This window comes from Hermetia illucens, chromosome 2 (genome assembly GCF_905115235.1).
Source record: "Hermetia illucens chromosome 2, iHerIll2.2.curated.20191125, whole genome shotgun sequence".
Lineage (NCBI taxonomy): Eukaryota > Metazoa > Arthropoda > Insecta > Diptera > Stratiomyidae > Hermetia > Hermetia illucens.
In genome coordinates, this window is record NC_051850.1 from 37084785 (window position 1) to 37101752 (window position 16968).

The 16968-nt window shown below is 42.8% G+C and overlaps 1 protein-coding gene across 1 annotated transcript; it reads left to right on the plus strand.

Annotated features, from left to right (window-relative positions):
• The first annotated feature begins 4885 nt into the window (after positions 1-4885).
• LOC119647794 lies at positions 4886-16618 on the plus strand. The gene is made up of 7 exons (XM_038048996.1): positions 4886-6186; positions 6268-6396; positions 6495-6512; positions 7258-7317; positions 15069-16154; positions 16236-16364; positions 16466-16618. The coding sequence occupies exons 1-7, from the start codon at positions 5062-5064 to the stop codon at positions 16550-16552; spliced, it is 2634 nt and encodes an 877-aa protein (XP_037904924.1). The 5' UTR covers positions 4886-5061; the 3' UTR covers positions 16553-16618.
• Positions 16619-16968: the final 350 nt, after the last annotated feature.

The following is a 16968-nucleotide window of genomic DNA, read 5'->3' on the forward strand; positions in this document are numbered from 1 at the left end:
AATAACCAACGCGTGGCAAATTTATGCTGTGCTGTGAAAAGAAGTATTTACATTGCTCGGAGCCGAGAGGCGGAAAAATAAAATTAATTCGACATCACTTTCTAGAGACTTGTTCGGGAGTTCCATTAACAAATTACTTCCGAAAGGACCCCAACAAAAATCATTACATTCATGAGTGAATCACGCATTAGACTGCTGAAACCACAATAAGTCGGGTGGTCTAATGGGTAAGTAAACTTCAGCTGTTAACTAAGGTATGCGACCTGCATGTATTTAGTTACTACGCTCCTCCAAATTTTATTTTGATAGATTCGAAAATAAGATGCTTGCCAACGAAAGTGATATGAATAAGCACCGAAAAGGTGAGTCTGACCCAATTGTGAGGCTGACATTCTTAGCACTATGTTCCTGCAAAACTTCTTTTAGGACTTTTGTAAGGACTACCCCACGGGGACAACAAGGTATTTTTTCCATCTAAGGGGATGCTGCCCAGCTCGCTAGCGGAAGCGATCGCCAAGCAAACTTTGTAGAGGTGTGGGTAAGTCAGGTACCCGTATAAAGAGTGCTATGTGGAGTGAAATCAAGTGAATATCCGGGGGAAAATGAACTCCTGTGGTAGGTATCAGTAGCCGCTCCGAGTAGCCTAATTAACACTGTGGTGCGTTGTTTTGATACCACAAACTGCTAAAACCCTGACTACTGTTATGAGAGCAGGGAGGCAGAGTCCAGCAGCCCTCCCACCCTGAAGCTAGAAATCTCTTTGAAGTCCACAAAGAATGGCTTACCCAGTGTCCGTAGCCTGACTCTAGCTAGAGCTGGGCAATCGCAGAAGAATTGCAGCTTCGGTAATGCGAATTGTAGGGTATGCTGAGCCTGGCGGTATGGTCCTCTATGGGCCATCGCCCCTTGCAGACCGTCGTTATCTTGAATGCATTTGTACGCGACTGGCACAGGAACTCTCATGATCGGGCTATGTTATAAGCGGGCCAAATCCGCCTAGATTTGGCACAGCTGGTAGGCCTTCGCCATCTAAGGTCCACGGCTACTAAGTTGTGCGAGTAGATTCCGCCATTGACAGCCGCCAGCGAAACACCGACTGTACCCGCCGAAGGGCTGTTAAGAGCAGAGCCTCGCCTAGCCAATCCGTCAGCCCACTTATTCCCCTCTATCTTCCTATGTCCGGGAACCGAGATGAGGTTGATGAGGTTCGAGTGGCATAGTCCGTGGGAAAGCCCAGATTTCCCGAGATATTTTGTCCCGGTGGAATAGTGAACCTGGTAATTTTTACTCAAACCACAATCGAACCGAACAGTTGTCCAGAAAGCGCTAGATAAAACTTATTAAAAAAGAAAGGATAAGGCTTCAAAGAAGTCAAGAGAAACTTTAAGTTAGTTGTGTGTAAAGTAATTGATACTTTTAAAAACAATGATCTGAGTTTATTCATCATGATTCAGGGACTATCGCCTCACCAAGCTAGAGATATTGAGTGACATATAGAAAGAGAGATATGGGAGATAATAACAGCCTTCTTTAGCTCTTGTGATTTAGAAACGAGGTCAGCTCGTTTTGGTGGATTGCGCCAATTTGTTCGGTCATTGGCGTAATCTGAATAGAGTCCCGACGCTCTTAAATCACTATCCCGCACATCAACCCATCGGTGTTTTGATCTGTTACCATCCACTTCCATGTTTAATTTTGGTAAGTGAATTCACATGACCATACCATCAAAAACACCTCTCTCGCAATTTTTCCAGGACCGATGCAACCCAATATCGATCCGATGTGATCAAAGCCTGTCACGCCACTAGTCCAACGCAACATCTTCGTCTTCACTACCGTAAGACGCCAAGATTCAGAACCATAGAAGGCAACGGGGCGGACAACATTGCGGTTAATTTTGGATTCGGAACGTTCGTTGATTAGTCGACCATAAAGAGCACCAGTTGTGGGACACCATATCCAAGTCGCGTTGACGCATGAAGCAATTTTATAACGCAGTTCAACATTAGTTGATAGCATTGATTAGAGATATTCAAATATCACAGCTCTGCGCATGTCATTTCCATTGATAGTGATCCTGCTTGTTTCATTGGGATCGGTCGACAAAAACTTTGTTTTATTTAGATTGAGTCAGTCGGTCAGATCATTCCGTTTTTGAACAAGTTTTGCTATGAGACCCTAAGAAAACATCATCAACATAAAGCAGTCTACAGGGCACTGGATGTTGGATGTCCCATGAGACCGTGTCCATAACAAGAACAAAGAGGGAGTTTCCATCATCACGAAGCGGTTTGATATACCCGCGACACTTCGCACTTTACTTTTCGGATCATGATAGAGCAAGTTAAGACAGCTCACGAGTTCTTCTGATGTTAGGTGTTGCCGAAGAGCATACCAGATGAGTTCCTGTGACACAAGGTGAAATGCCTTCTCTAGATCCCGAAATGAAATTTAAAAGGGACAATGCTCAGTGTTTCTCCATGAGTAACCGCACAATGAGTATTGCATCAGTAGTCGCGCAGTTCTTGACAAACTCAGTTAAATTCACAGTTATTTAAACGATACCGGGAATGAGTTTGTCCAGAATGCGTTCAAAAATCTTGATGGTATGGGACAGCAACGCATCAGACTGGACTGGTTTTTGTTTGAAACAAAACCTTCTTAAAATCGATTCAATGTCTGTCTGTCCGTCTGTCTGTCTCAGCCAATTTACTCGGAAATGGTTGAACCGATTATCAGGAAACTTGGTGAGAACATGTAATCGATGTGTCTTCTTACATGCAGCGAATAGCGATATTTTGTGTTGAGTTTGAAGGGGCGCTCCCCATACAGGCGAAAGAGGGAAGTAAATTTTTTTCGCAGAATAGAATTAGTAATTTTCGAAATTGATTTTGGGCCAAACATAGAGGAGACAGCGCTCAAAAAGTGAAATAGGTCTCGTTCTCAGAACCTATCCAACCGAAAAATCTGAAAAAAATCACAGTGATGAAATATAGACCCCAAAATACATTTCCTTTCGATATCCTCACAAATAAAGTTGAAAATTATATTTATTACCATGTTTTTGAAATTTAGCAGAAAACCCCATCCCAGAAGTACAAAATTTTGCATCAGCATAAGCAATAATATAGGACATAATTCTGAAAAGTTTGAAGGCAATTGAGCTATTATTATCAAAATATTTTGTATTCTTAGCTGTGCACGAATGAAAAATTGTGCATAGAGAGTTTCTCACACAAAATGAAGTTAAGGAATTCATTCAGCCACGGTAGCGCTAACAGGTGGAATTTCTCCCTATGTCGGCAGTGATTGTGCAATTAGGGGATGAACCAATTTTTCCATTGGAATTTACTCAAGATAGATCGGTCACGGCTCGTCGAGTAAGTCAAGTACCGTTCTTATCGTTAACGCAAAAGGATTGTTCGATATCCTGTGTGCATTGGTGTCAAAAGCGACGATACTGATCTCTCTGGCGGTCCCGAGTGTTCAATTTAATAATAGCACCCGCAATAATCAAAGAAAAGCTGAAAAATTGCAATAGGATGTTGGGAGAAAAGCGTTGGGCCTAGCAGGGAAATATAACACGGCCTTCAGGCCAAAACGAAAGTCAAGGCCGGGCAAGTTTACCAAGTTCGTTGAACATGCATTATAGAGAAGATATTCCTAGCATTTGCGGGTCAGGAGAACGATACTCTTATCGACCTTAGTATATTTTACGGACCATAGAGTAACTGCTAAAATGGGTAAAGCTTGAAGTAGTTAACGGCCTCGATGGTTTTCAGATTAGCAGCCTAATTTCCATGAAGCACTATTGAATTGATTCCCAGAGAGTCTGAAAACGTGTGGACATGAGAATGCATCAAATCTGGGCAACGACAACCGAATTGATATTCTTGCTTATGGTGTGACATTAACGACAAACTCAAGAAGTATATTGTTTGCAAGGATATCCCAGAGACTATGTATTTTGCACACTATTGTGGAACGTCATGTATAATGATATATCCAACCTTCAATAAGCCTTGGTAGTGAATAACGCGAAAGACAGCGCTGGTTGCAATTATAAAACATCTTGAAGAAGTCGGGTGGTACTCATGGCAAGATGAACTCTTCTAGTATATCCGTTACAAAACTCCAGCGGCAATATGGTACAGCCAACGACGATGCCGAACGCAGAAATTATATCGTATACTTTGAGGTTGCTCAGGTCTGAGGTAGAAAGAGATGGGTTCTCATCAGGTGCGGAATCTTGTGAACCCGAAATATAGATGCAGGAGCTGAAAGTTAATAGACAGACGGGGATTTTCTTTCTACAGCCCTGTATGTCTGTTCGGCAAATCGACGTACTAAACAACAAACTCAGTCTATCCTAATTATATATTTGCACTGCCAAGCTGGCTAAAGCCATCTTCTCTGCAAAAGCGCCAAACTGCCAGATTCCGCCAATCAAAACCGGAATAGTCATAGCTCCTACTGAAAGTCATGGCAGATTTCTACGGAGGTGGCTAGGGCCGCGGGGACAAAATTCGCGATTGGGGTGAAAATTATTATTATTATTCCTTGATTATCCCAAAATTGACTAAAGTCTCTATTCCGGGCCAGGAAACTCGGAGCGTGGGAGGAGTTGACCTATACAAGTAAATGGTCTACGGATAAAGTGGATACCCTTAAAAGCGGGTCTGCTTTTAAAATTTGTGGGGAAACTATAATTAGGGGTACGATTGACAGTTAATTAAACAATCCTTAAAAGCGCTTAACAGGTAGCAAATGCCAACTTTAAGGAGAGATTTAAATGCTTCAAAATCACTAGGATTCAAACTTTTAACAAAATAAAAGCAAACCCATATTCTATTTGGATTCACATTCGCTTTGCCATTTCTGGAGAAAGACAACAAGCCAAGTTCAAAGCATTAATTTCATTCCTATAAAGTGTTCAAGGCTTACCATTGTTGTACTCAAAAAGCAACAAAGCAAGTAGGCGAAAACTGAACTAGTTCAATCTAATTACAAAAAGAAGTTCGCGGCTAGTGACTTTAATTCGATATAAAGCAAGAAAGCGAAATGTTTCCCAATTCTGGATCATCTGGCTGGACACCAAGAAACGGCAGTAGGCCCATGCAGGGAAGAAATCAAGCCTTTGCCACGTCTGGGAATTTTATTCGTACCAGTTACCCTCGATCCTATCGAGCAAGTGTTTATCCCTCTTCTTCCAGAACTTTAATTTCTGTCGAGACGAATGCTGTGAGGAGGACGCCAGTGACACCGAATCAAGTGGTTCCTTATGTCGACACGCCAGACACCACTTTAAAACGGAGCATTGAGTCAGATGACGTTGTTGTTATCCCCGAAGAATCTATCTCGCCACAACTTCCAAATGATACTGGCTTAAAACCTCGAGTCAGCCTGCAACCAAATTGCACTGTGGAAATACGTAAAATCCCTCGTGAATTCAATTCCATCGCGGTTTTGAATAGCCATTTTTCAAAATACGGGAAGATTGTGAACATTCAGATTGCTTATGAAGCAGATCCAGAAGCCGCAACCGTCACATACTCTAATCCGGCGCAAGCCAATGAAGCCTATCGGAATACTGAAGCGTTTTTAAGACATCGTACTTGGTTCAAACCGGAGACCCCAGTAAATTCAACGGTTTCAACCTATAAAAATTCAATGGTTTCAACCTATAAAGCACCTGCCGCAGTCAGTTCTTTTAAGCGGAAGAGGTACTTTACCATGGCACCGAAGACGAACACAAGGTTGAAATTTTGTCGGAAGGATCAGGAACAAATTGAGGATCTACAGAAGCGGAAGCACGCTCTACTTGAAGGGTATTTGAAGCAGCTAAAAGCGGTGCAGGATATTATGGCGAAGTCCAATCCGTCAGATCCTTCTTATCAAGAAAAAGTCAACATCGTAAAGAGACTGGAGTCATGCATTGAAACAACTCGCGAGGAAATTGCACTTGATGAGGTTCAAAAGGCGACTGAAATGCAATTTCAGCTGCCAGTTAAGGCGCCTGAAGAAACCCGAGAACTATCAAGTTCGTCTTCAGAGGGAGTTGCTACTGATATCGTCGACCGTCCATCATCCAGGTCCGAAGGCGCACCTGCAGATGACGAGCAAACAACGATATTAGTTTCTGGATTCGACAGAGAGGATAGTGGTTCCTTATTAAAACACTTCCAAGTAAGTAAAGAAATTGATGGAAAATTTTGATTGACCTGTAAGTTTGGCCTGATCACTAACACGATTTCTTTTCATCCTTAGTTTTATGGCAAAATTATGAAGCACGACATGGATTCATACCGCTTTCAACTGAAACTGACGTATGCAACTCCGCATAGCGCAAAAAAGGCTTTAGAATGGGGGCAGCATTATAAGGAGAAGAAACTAGAGGTATGTATCTTGTAAAAGACATAGGTTTAGGTTCAAAAATATCCTTTGTTTGTTCTCAATGAAGGAAAACTGCTAACACCCCATGCTTTATTTTTCAGATTAACTGGGCTACAACCGTTGCAGAGGATGCTGACTTGGATTTTTACGATGATGACATTCTTGACTATGAAGAAGATGATGATTAATCGCAGTTCGAAACTGTTAACATACGATACATTCATACAGTACTCAATAAATTTACAAAATTTAAAAAAAAAATATTTATTTAATAATTTAAATTAGGCATTTTCTGAAGTTCTCATGAAGCTACGAAGTAGCGTTTCCCTTTTATATATGTGGTTACCTAAAATGTACTTCAGCTCGCCCCACGAATTCCTGAGACGCTCGCACTCCACCCCTCCTTAATCCTTGACCTCTCCACCCACTTCCGTCTTCCTATCATACCGTATACGGGTGCCAAGCCTGTACACTGACCAAGTTGTTCGTTTGAGAGAGTGTGAGGCCAGCGTACTCCGATGATACGACGCAGGCAGGTATTGGCGAAAGCTTGGAGCTTTTGAATAATAGTGGAGTCCACTTTCCATGTGCTTTTCTCATATAGCAAAGAATATTGGCACAGAACAATCTCAACTTAGTGTTGAAATAACTGCATTTCCAGATTTCAGACAGGACAGCGAATGCGAATCTAGCGTTATTAATGCGTCAAACAGCACCAAGTTTGGTGCCACCGTCGGCAGGAACTACCCTTTCTTGATATACAAATTAATCGAGGCCTTCGATGCTCTGTCTATTAATGCAGATAGCGAGAGTGCGATGACAGGTCAGACTGAAAAACCTTGTTTTGTTCGTGTTTATTTTCAGGGCGGCTCTACTAACATCTCTTTACAAATCCAGAGTCATTTGGCCAAGGTCCATGACCTGGTAAGAGGCAAACAGTGCTCATTAGCGTAGTCTGAATTCGCACGACATTCCAGAAACCAATCATAGTCCGTTTTCGATAGCGAGAGGTGATCGCCGTGAGGCGTTATTGATGTTTCGGTAGCAGGTGGCAGGTTTCAAAATTTAATCGCCTCTTCCGGCAAACGGCTCACCGTAGGCTTAAAACTAAAGGAGATAGTGTCAAGGGACCCAAACTGTAGGGTGTTTTAGGACGGGCATAGACTCGGAATCGAGGAGTGAAAGTAAATCTCGAGCTCCGCAAAGGGTAAAATATCCGCAATACATTTGTTATGACAGACGATACGGAAAGTAATATCCGAGTTGGCAGAGCATTCAATCAGGCAATTGCAGATTTTGAAAGGGGTACACATATCAAGGAAGATACGGCGTTGCTGCAGGGAGGGGAGATTGAGGGTGCGTCGTGACGAGTGAATTTCACGAATGCGGAAGGGAGATAAGACTACACAGCAGTATTTAAAGTATTTAAAGTGTGTTAAGGCTGAATTGAGTTAAAGTCGGAAGAGGAACGTCGGATAAAACCGGACATTTTGGAAGCTCTGTTGAAGATGTCAAGGAAGTGGGAAATGAAACGAAGTTTGTCGTCGAATATTACACCCAGGTCTTGAGAGGAGGTCAGTAGTAAAAGGGGTTGTGCACTAAGCCAATCTTGGGGAGGGTTTAAGTGATGCCAGTGGCATTTGCTGACATTTAGTGTCTGCTTGTTAACTGAACACCAACGGACCATATTATCAAAGTTAAACTGCAAGAGAGCATAGTCCATTGGAGACAAAACAGGGGTAAATAATTTAAGGTCGTCTGCGTAAAGCAAACACGGGCAGGTAAGAATGAGTAGAGGACATTGATAACAAATAGGAAGAGTAGTGTGAGAGATGGGAGGAAAGCCAGGAAATGATTAAGGGAGGGAAGTTTAGTAGAGAAAGTTTAGAGAGGAGAATATTATGGTCAAGGGTATCAATGCACCCTCCTCATCATCATCAACGGCGCAACAACCGGTATCCGGTCTCGTCCTGCCTTAATAAGGAACTCTAGACATCCCGGTTTTGCGCCGAGGTCCACCAATTCGATATCCCGAAAAACTGTCTCGCGTCCTAACCTACGCCATCGCTCCATCTTAGGCAGGGTCTGCCTCGTCTTCTTTTTCTTCTACCTTTCTTCTGCCTTTCTTTTTCTACCATAGATATTGCCCTTATAGACTTTCCGGGCAGGATCATCCTCATCCATAGGGATTAAGTGACCCGCCCACCGTAACCTATTGAGCCGGATTTTATCCACAACCATTCATTCATTCATTATGTAGGCTACGGAATTGTCCATCTTCATGTAGGAGGGCAAACATTCTTCGGAGGATTCTTCTCTCGAACGCAGTCAAGAGTTCGCAATTTTTCTTGCTAAGAACCCAAGTTTCCGAGGAATACATGAGGACTGGCAAGATCATAGTCTTGTACAGTAAGAACTTTGACCCTATGGTGAGACGTTTCGAGCGGAACAGTTTTTGTAAGCTGAAATAGGCTCTGTTGGCTGACAACAACCGTGCGCGGATTTCCTCATCGGAAATGCACCCTCCTGTCGTGAATTAAAGCATTTAGGAACAAAGTTGGTAAAGACCAGAAGATTTGAAGCCGTATCTTGCACGAGACCATGCTGCTCTTTGACAATGGGGTGACCGAAGTGCGCGGTCAACCAGCGGTTGACGTATCTTTCGAGGATTTTGGAGCAAGAGGAGGGAAGCGAGATGGGGTGGTAGTTCACAGCAAGTGAAGGGTCTCCGGTCTTGATAGGGACGTTTAGGACCTCTTTCCAGAGTTGAGGAAAGTAACATTCTTCTAGAAATTTTTTGTAGATAGCTTTGTTTGTACCTTGTATTCTTAAGCCCCAACCCACAGGACATAATTTTAACGGTCGGCAGAAATTCTCAAAAAATCGTGAATTATCAAAAGCCTTATGAGACTCGTTACCATCGATAGAGGTGCCAACACCACTAATTCCACATTTTAGATAATTTCTACGCCGATTATCCATATGATGTGCAGACAGTTTGAAATTTAAACGATGTCAGAATCGAATACCAGGATATGACACCTCAGCAAGTACTAGGCACAAGGATATAACAGGGACAGTAAGCATATCGTGCTCCACTTTTTTGCTAGATAGATTCAATAAAATTCAATCATATGAGGAAACTGTAGAGTATCATTCCCATCTTGAGAGCGAAGAATAATGATGGTCTTTGACTCCCACAAGGTGCGCTTTCCCACAATGGAGCTGCGGGCGGAGGTTAGTACATAGGGTGGATGAGATGAGATATTTCATAAATGAGGGTATGAGAACTACCATACCTCCAATTGCGATTATCCCGACCAGACATCGACCGTGGCATACGGTTTTGATTACACATTAGACTAAGTACACGCTGCAAAACATAAATATTGGCCAAATTTACCTGAAAACTGCCAAAGCCTGCTGGCAGCAAGGCTGACAAAGTTACAGGGCTACCCACGTTCCCATTTTTTCGGTACAAGAGTCATACCCACTAAATGAAAACCAGCATGCTTACCAGAGCGGAAAATCCTGTGAGTCTACTCTTTATTCTTTATTTTCAAAGAAAGAGGATGCAACTCTGGAGGGTGAGTACGCGATAGGGGTGTTCGTGGACATTAAAAGGACCTATGACTGTACGCCGTTCCAAAAACTTTGTAATGTCGCTAGAGTGGATTAAGTGGATCTATGCTATATGAAAGCAGAGATTGCTGTGTGCTGAACCCGACCGATACCTAGGTCGCTACTTAACAGCAGAAGCCACGAAAGGCAGCCTCCATGGGGAATTGTTCTAGACAAGAAGCTTCTTTGAAACAAACGTGTAGAGATAACAGTGTTCTGGAGCCGGAGTCTACTTTTCGAATAAAAACAAGTGGACTTTTCCTTTGGGGGTTTTTAAGCTTAAGTATGCCGGACCCCAAGGGCGACAAACTGATTGATTGACGAGCGGTTGAAGGGCAGACGCATCGCAATCTGTAGTTATATTCAGGGTGCACTGACCGTTTAGACTCCATTCCAAGATTCAATGCGTTGAAAAATACCTTAGCAAAAGAAGATTCAATCTTTCTCATGCCGGGACTGGAATCAGTAGCTAGGGTGTCAGTAGCATTGGCTAGACAGGGAACAAGCTCCCTATACTGACAGATTAATAATAATAATAATCGTTGGCGCAACAATCCATATTGGATCAAGGCCTTGAAGTGTGTTAGAGCACTTCATTCAAGACCGTAACGGTACACCACAGTAAACTGTGGGAGGCAATGTGGTCAGCATTGCGCTCGCCCGAGATTATTACCCTGATTTGACTCAGGTACTCATTCACAGCTGAGTCGACTGGTGTCCGACATCCAGTCACGATAACAAATTCCTATGTCCCCAGCGAGATTTGAACCGCGACCTTCCGCTACGACAGCCCAGCGCTCTAACCACTTGAGCCATCCAGACACACAGACAGATTGCAGAGTCTAAATGCTGTCATACACACCAAATTTTTCCAGTCAGAGCCTAACCCGCGTACCGCAAAGTTTAACCTGTCGAAAAGGCAGGAAGACTTGCATTATTTTAAGCATTCTGACAGGCCATAATTCACTAGCTGGACATATATTCAAAACAGGAATTGTACAAGATGATTCGTGTCCCTCTCTCCTGTAATGGGAAGCGGAATCCGAGAAACATTTGTTATGTGAAAGCAGCACCTACAGACGCATCAGACCTGATATCTTAGGTGTTGATGTGCTTGGAACGGGTAGCACACCCACTAACACAAATCCTGCGATACATAAACGAATCCGGATCCGAATCATTGCAGGCGTCAGCAGTAAGGACGGCCGTAGTTCACAGAGCAGAACCTTCAGACTTCACCACAAAAGCTGAAAAAAGAGTAACCCAAAAAGCTACCGGATGGGTTGTCTAGAAAAATCCGCCAACCCACAGAAGCGAAAAGGAAACCATCATTCGCGGTATATTTATCCAATGGATTGTCAGCAGCCCAAGCAACAGCGAAATTGAAATTATCAATAAGACCTGCTTAACATACGGGCTCAAATTTCAATCCAATGTCTTTCAAAAATAAGAATTTGCATGCTGGAAATGAATTTATTTTGACTTGTCAGACAGAAAAAACATGAAACATAAATAGACACAGTAGGTTATTGCATCAAAGGTAAGCATCTATAGCAATTCGGGATATTCGTAGTTAAACTCAAGACAATCATCGTCATCTGATGTCTCAATAATCGTAGTATCTTCAATTTCATCACCCAAATCGGGTGCCCTATTATTTGAACCAGTATCGACCACTGAAACGTCGCTATCACGTCTGGACTCCGAAGATTCCGGCTGATGACCAGATTTGCCTGATGAATCGTTACGTATATTAATTGACGTTAATATCTCATCCTCGGTTAACGCTGGAATTGCAAAGTTCCTTTCGGAGTAGTGACATTCCGGTTTTCCGTCAATGGGGGAACGGATGGAAAATTAATTGGTGGTGGTATATCTTCATACATAGCTTTAATGGATGCTGTCAATTGTTCCACTAGGCCCAATTTCTCTTCGTGATCAGGCTCCGCAGCGTCGGATTTAGCCGCCATTCCTGTCACCACTCCGAATTGTTTCAAATACCCTTGTAGAAGCTCCCGTTTTCGCTTCAGGATATCTTCTATCTTGTCGAGCTCCATATGACGATATACATATTTCGTATTGCAAAACTTTCTGCTCTTGTTCGGATTTCCAGAAGTATTAGGGTTATCCGAACTACACCAGGAGCCTTTCTCTACAATACTTTTATAGCTTGATTTGTGTCTTGTTATTGAGACACCGTGCTGGTCCCAAGTCCAAACGGAAAGAGGGAGGAACTCGCATGAGGCGCATTGATATTTGCACTATACAAGGAACTCAATGGTGTCTTTACTATTACTATTCTATTAAGGGAAAGTCACACCGCGTCCTTCAAGAACTATTGTGCCTATTTTACTGGTTATAATGTACCTATTGATCATAGTATCTCAAGCAGGCCCAGAACCGTCAGGAACTTTAGTATGTTTATGTGTCCCAGGACGTGTATAGAGGTTTCTTTACGATAAACTGGACACTCGGGATAGCGAGAGAGATCTGTATCGACTTGCTAAAAGCCGTGATGAACGCACACAGGATATCGAACACTTCTGTTGTGTTAATGACAAGAACGGTACTTTGCTTACCAACCGTCGAGCCGCAACGGATAGATGGCAAAAATACTTCGAGCAGATTTCAACTGAAGAATTTGCTCATCCTCCACTTCCACAATGATTGCCGACATTTGGAGTAGTTCCACCAGTCAGCGCAACTGAAGTTGAGGAGGCAATAAAACAAATGAAATCGGGGAAAGCAACAGGACCTGACGACATCGCATCTGAGCACTGGAAAGCGAAGAGCTGGGACCCAACACTGTGGCTCAGTGAATTCTTTAATCGGGACGATGATGCTACGTTGGACTAGTGGCGTCACACGTTTAGATCACATCCGAAATGAGAATATCCGCGATCGTTATGGGGTTGCACCGATCGTGGAAAAGTTGCGAGAGAGGCGTCTTCGATGGTATGGTCACGCAATTCGTGCAAACGAGAATTCACTTGCCAAGATTGGTCTAAACATCGAAGTCGATGGTAAACGACCAACAGGCAGACCTAAGCAACGGTGGCTTGATACGGTGGATGGGGATTTGAAAGCCTCGAGATTACACCCAGATCAGGCATTCGATAGAGCCAAATGGCGAAGCCAATCACGACGAGCCGACCCCGCTTGTGAACAGGACAAAGGCTGAAGAAAAAGAAAGAAGCTATGTTCTGCTCCCTGTAGTTCCTTTGCAGATTAAAGGAGGCACATTTATCCATGCGGTATATTTCCGCCTGGAATATCCTAGTGTACCTACCTATTGGCTCAAAGTACATTTTCCTTGGACCAATGACACCGGCACCCGCTACCTCTGCTGTGAGGGGTCCGTCATGGTACTAAGTAATCAGTAGCTGGTTTAAGCCTTATGTCACAGCCTCGCTCTCCCAGTCTGCCTTGTTACTCCAACGTGTTTCAAACTTCTTATCGAAGTGAAACCTCGTAGTAATGTTATCCCTTGGTATCAGTAATTCGGGAAACCGAATAGAAATAATATCGAATTTTCCTTCGATTTAGACAACTCCCCACCTCACTGATACTACCGGTCATCCTGAATATTGCCCTCCTTGCCTGCATCTCTATGTGCAGATGGAGAGGGGTTAATCCCAGAAGGACCTCCAGGGATGCCGTTGGGTATTGTCCTCATTGCCCCCCAGGTACACAATGGGAAGAAAAAGGGGAGCGAGCGTATACTATAGTTCACCAAACGATTACCTCATCTTCCTACATTGTAAAGTGGGAACAATAGAAGGCAAATTAACTATATCCTTATACGACGCAGGCATTTTCAATATCGGCCGTTATTTGCAGTCCTGCGAATCAAGCCACTTATAAAAAAACGGGAGAAACGCACCACCCCATCCCGACTTAAATTGTGGTGATTTCATGACAGAAGAGAATAAGTGATCTCACTTACGCGATTGCCGACCATTACAAACGTCGAAGAATTGTGACCACATGTTAAAAACGCAATCAACAAATTGGTCTATGTAACCCTGGGGGTCACTTAACCGCATAAACGGTTCATCAATCGAACTTGGTTTTGGAATAGAATGGCGTGAGAAGAAAAGACTGCCATAAATTTATCGTTGATAATACACAAGTCATGGAAATGAGAGGTAGTGCAGCAAATTGTTCAAATTATCGTCCAATCCGGTTGCACCGATCGTAGAAAAGTTTCGAGAGAGGTGTCTTCGATGGTATGGTCACATAATTTGCTCTAAGGAGAATTCCCTTGTCAGGATTCGTATGAACATCAAAGTCGATGAGAAACGACTAAAAGGCCGGCTAAAACAACGATGGCTTCATACGCTGGATGGTGACTTGTAAGCCTCGCGACTGCATCCGGATCAGGCCTTTGATAGAGTATAATCGAAACAATCTTGGCTTCTACTAGCATCTGCTGAAAGTCGTGCAAGGTTTTTAAGGAGGTGGCTATGGCCGCGGGGACAAAATTCGTGATTAGGGTGAAAATTATTATTATTATTCCTTGATTATCCCAAAATTGACTAAAGTCATTCGGGGCCAGGAAACACGAAGCGTGAGAGGAGTCAACCTATCTATACGTTAGTCCTAGCGTACATACCATACAAAAGAGAGTGGTAAAATTAATTTTAGTCAATATAGCTAAATGGTCTACCGATAAAGTGGATACACTTAAAAGTGGATCTGTTTTTAAAATTTGAGGCCAAACTATTATATAATTAGGGGTATGATTGACAGTTGATTAAACAACTTTTAATGAAAGATCTAAATCATTGAAAGACCCATAGCAATTACCTGCTTCAAAATCACTAGGATTCAAACTTTTAAGAGAATAAAAGCAAACTTATATTCTATTTGGATTCTCATTCGCTTTGCCATTTCTGGAGGAAGACAACAAGCCAAGTTCAAAGCATTAATTTCATTCCTATAAAGTGTTCAAGGCTTACCATTGTTGTACTCAAAAAGCAACAAAGCAAGTAGGCGAAAACTGAACTAGTTCAATCTAATTACAAAAAGAAGTTCGCGGCTAGTGACTTTAATTCGATATAAAGCAAGAAAGCGAAATGTTTCCCAATTCTGGATCATCTGGCTGGACACCAAGAAACGGCAGTAGACCCATGCAGGGAAGAAATCAAGCCTTTGCCACGTCTGGGAATTTTATTCGTACCAGTTACCCTCGATCCTATCGAGCAAGTGTTTATCCCTCTTCTTCCAGAACTTTAATTTCTGTCGAGACGAATGCTGTGAGGAGGACGCCAGTGACACTGAATCAAGTGGTTCCTTATGTCGACACGCCAGACACCACTTTAAAACGGAGCATTGAGTCAAATGACGTTGTTGTTATCCCCGAAGAATCTATCTCGCCAAAACTTCCAAATGATACCGGATTGAAACCTCGAGTCAGCCTGCAACCAAATTGCACTGTGGAAATACGTAAAATCCCTCGTGAATTCAATTCCATCGCGGTTTTGAATAGCCATTTTTCAAAATACGGGAAGATTGTGAACATTCAGATTGCTTATGAGGCAGATCCAGAAGCCGCAACCGTCACATACTCTAATCCAGCACAAGCCAGTGAAGCCTATCGAAGTACTGAAGCGTTTCTAAGACATCGTACTTGGTTCAAACAGGAATCCCCAGTCAATTCTTTTAAGCGGAAGAGGTACTTTACCATACCACCTAACACGAACACAAGGTTGAAATTTTGTCGGAAGGATCAGGAAAAGAGAGAGAATCTACAGAAGCGAAAACACACTCTACTTGAAAGGTATTTGAAGCAGCTAAAAACGGTGCAAGATATTCTGGCGAAGTCCAATCCGTCAGATTCTTCTTATCAAGAAAAAGTCAACATCGTAAAAAAACTGGAGTCATGTGTTGAAAGAACGCGCGAGGAAATTGCGCTTGGTGAGATTCAAAAGGCGACTGAAATGCAATTTCAGCTACCGGTTAAGGTGCCTGAAGAAACGCCGAAGCTATCAAGTTCGTCTTCGGAGGGAGGTGCAACTGATATCGTCGACCGTCCATCATCTAGGTCCGAAGGCGCACCTGCAGATAATGAGCCAACAACGATATTAGTTTCTGGATTCGACAAAGAGGATAGTGGTTCCTTATTAAAACACTTCCAAGTAAGTAAAGAAATTGATGGAAAATTTTGATTGACCTGTGAGTTTGGCCTGATCACTAACACGATTTCTTCTCATCCTTAGTTTTATGGCAAAATTATGAAGCACGACATGGATTCATACCGCTTTCAACTGAAACTCACGTATGCAACTCCGCATAGCGCAAAAAAGGCTTTACAATGGGGGCAGCATTTTAAGGAGAAGAAATTAGAGGTGTGTATCTTTTAAAAAACATAGGTTCAGATGCAGAGATGCAGCTATTTCCAAAAATGTCCTCATTTGGTCCCAACTACTAATACCTCTTGTTTTTTCAGATTAACTGGGCCAAAACAGATGCAGAGTATGCTGACTTGGATTGTTACGATGATGACATTCTTGACTATGAAGAAGATGACGATTAATCGCGGATCGAAACTGTTAACAAACGATACATTCATACACTATTCAATAAAAAATCAATTTTCAAAAAAAAATACTCATTTAGTAATTTAAATTAGGCATTTTCTGAAGTTCTCAGAAAGGTACGAAGTAGACTGTTCTAGTTAAACTATCGCTTAACCCTTAACCCTTATGTGGTTACCTGAAATGTATTTCAGCTCGTCCCACGAATTCCCGAGACGCTCGCACTCTCGCTCTACTGTTCTGCGTCAAACGTATTTTGGGCGAACCACTCCCACTCTCACTCTTCAGAGAGTAGATTCCACAGCATAGCATAGCCCGCAATGCAATTGTCACCCCCTTAATGTGTGACCTATCCACCGCCACTTCCGTCTTCCTATCATCATACCGCAGGTATTGGCGAAAGCTTCGGGCAACT

Excerpts from the sequence above, each read along its gene's own strand:
- LOC119647794 (XM_038048996.1), top strand. The coding sequence starts at position 5,062 with ATGTTTCCCAATTCTGGATCATCTGGCTGGACACCAAGAAACGGCAGT. Across the intron at positions 6,187-6,267 it reads CCTTATTAAAACACTTCCAA|TTTTATGGCAAAATTATGAA; the intron begins GTAAGTAAAGAA and ends TTTCATCCTTAG. Across the intron at positions 16,155-16,235 it reads CCTTATTAAAACACTTCCAA|TTTTATGGCAAAATTATGAA; the intron begins GTAAGTAAAGAA and ends TCTCATCCTTAG.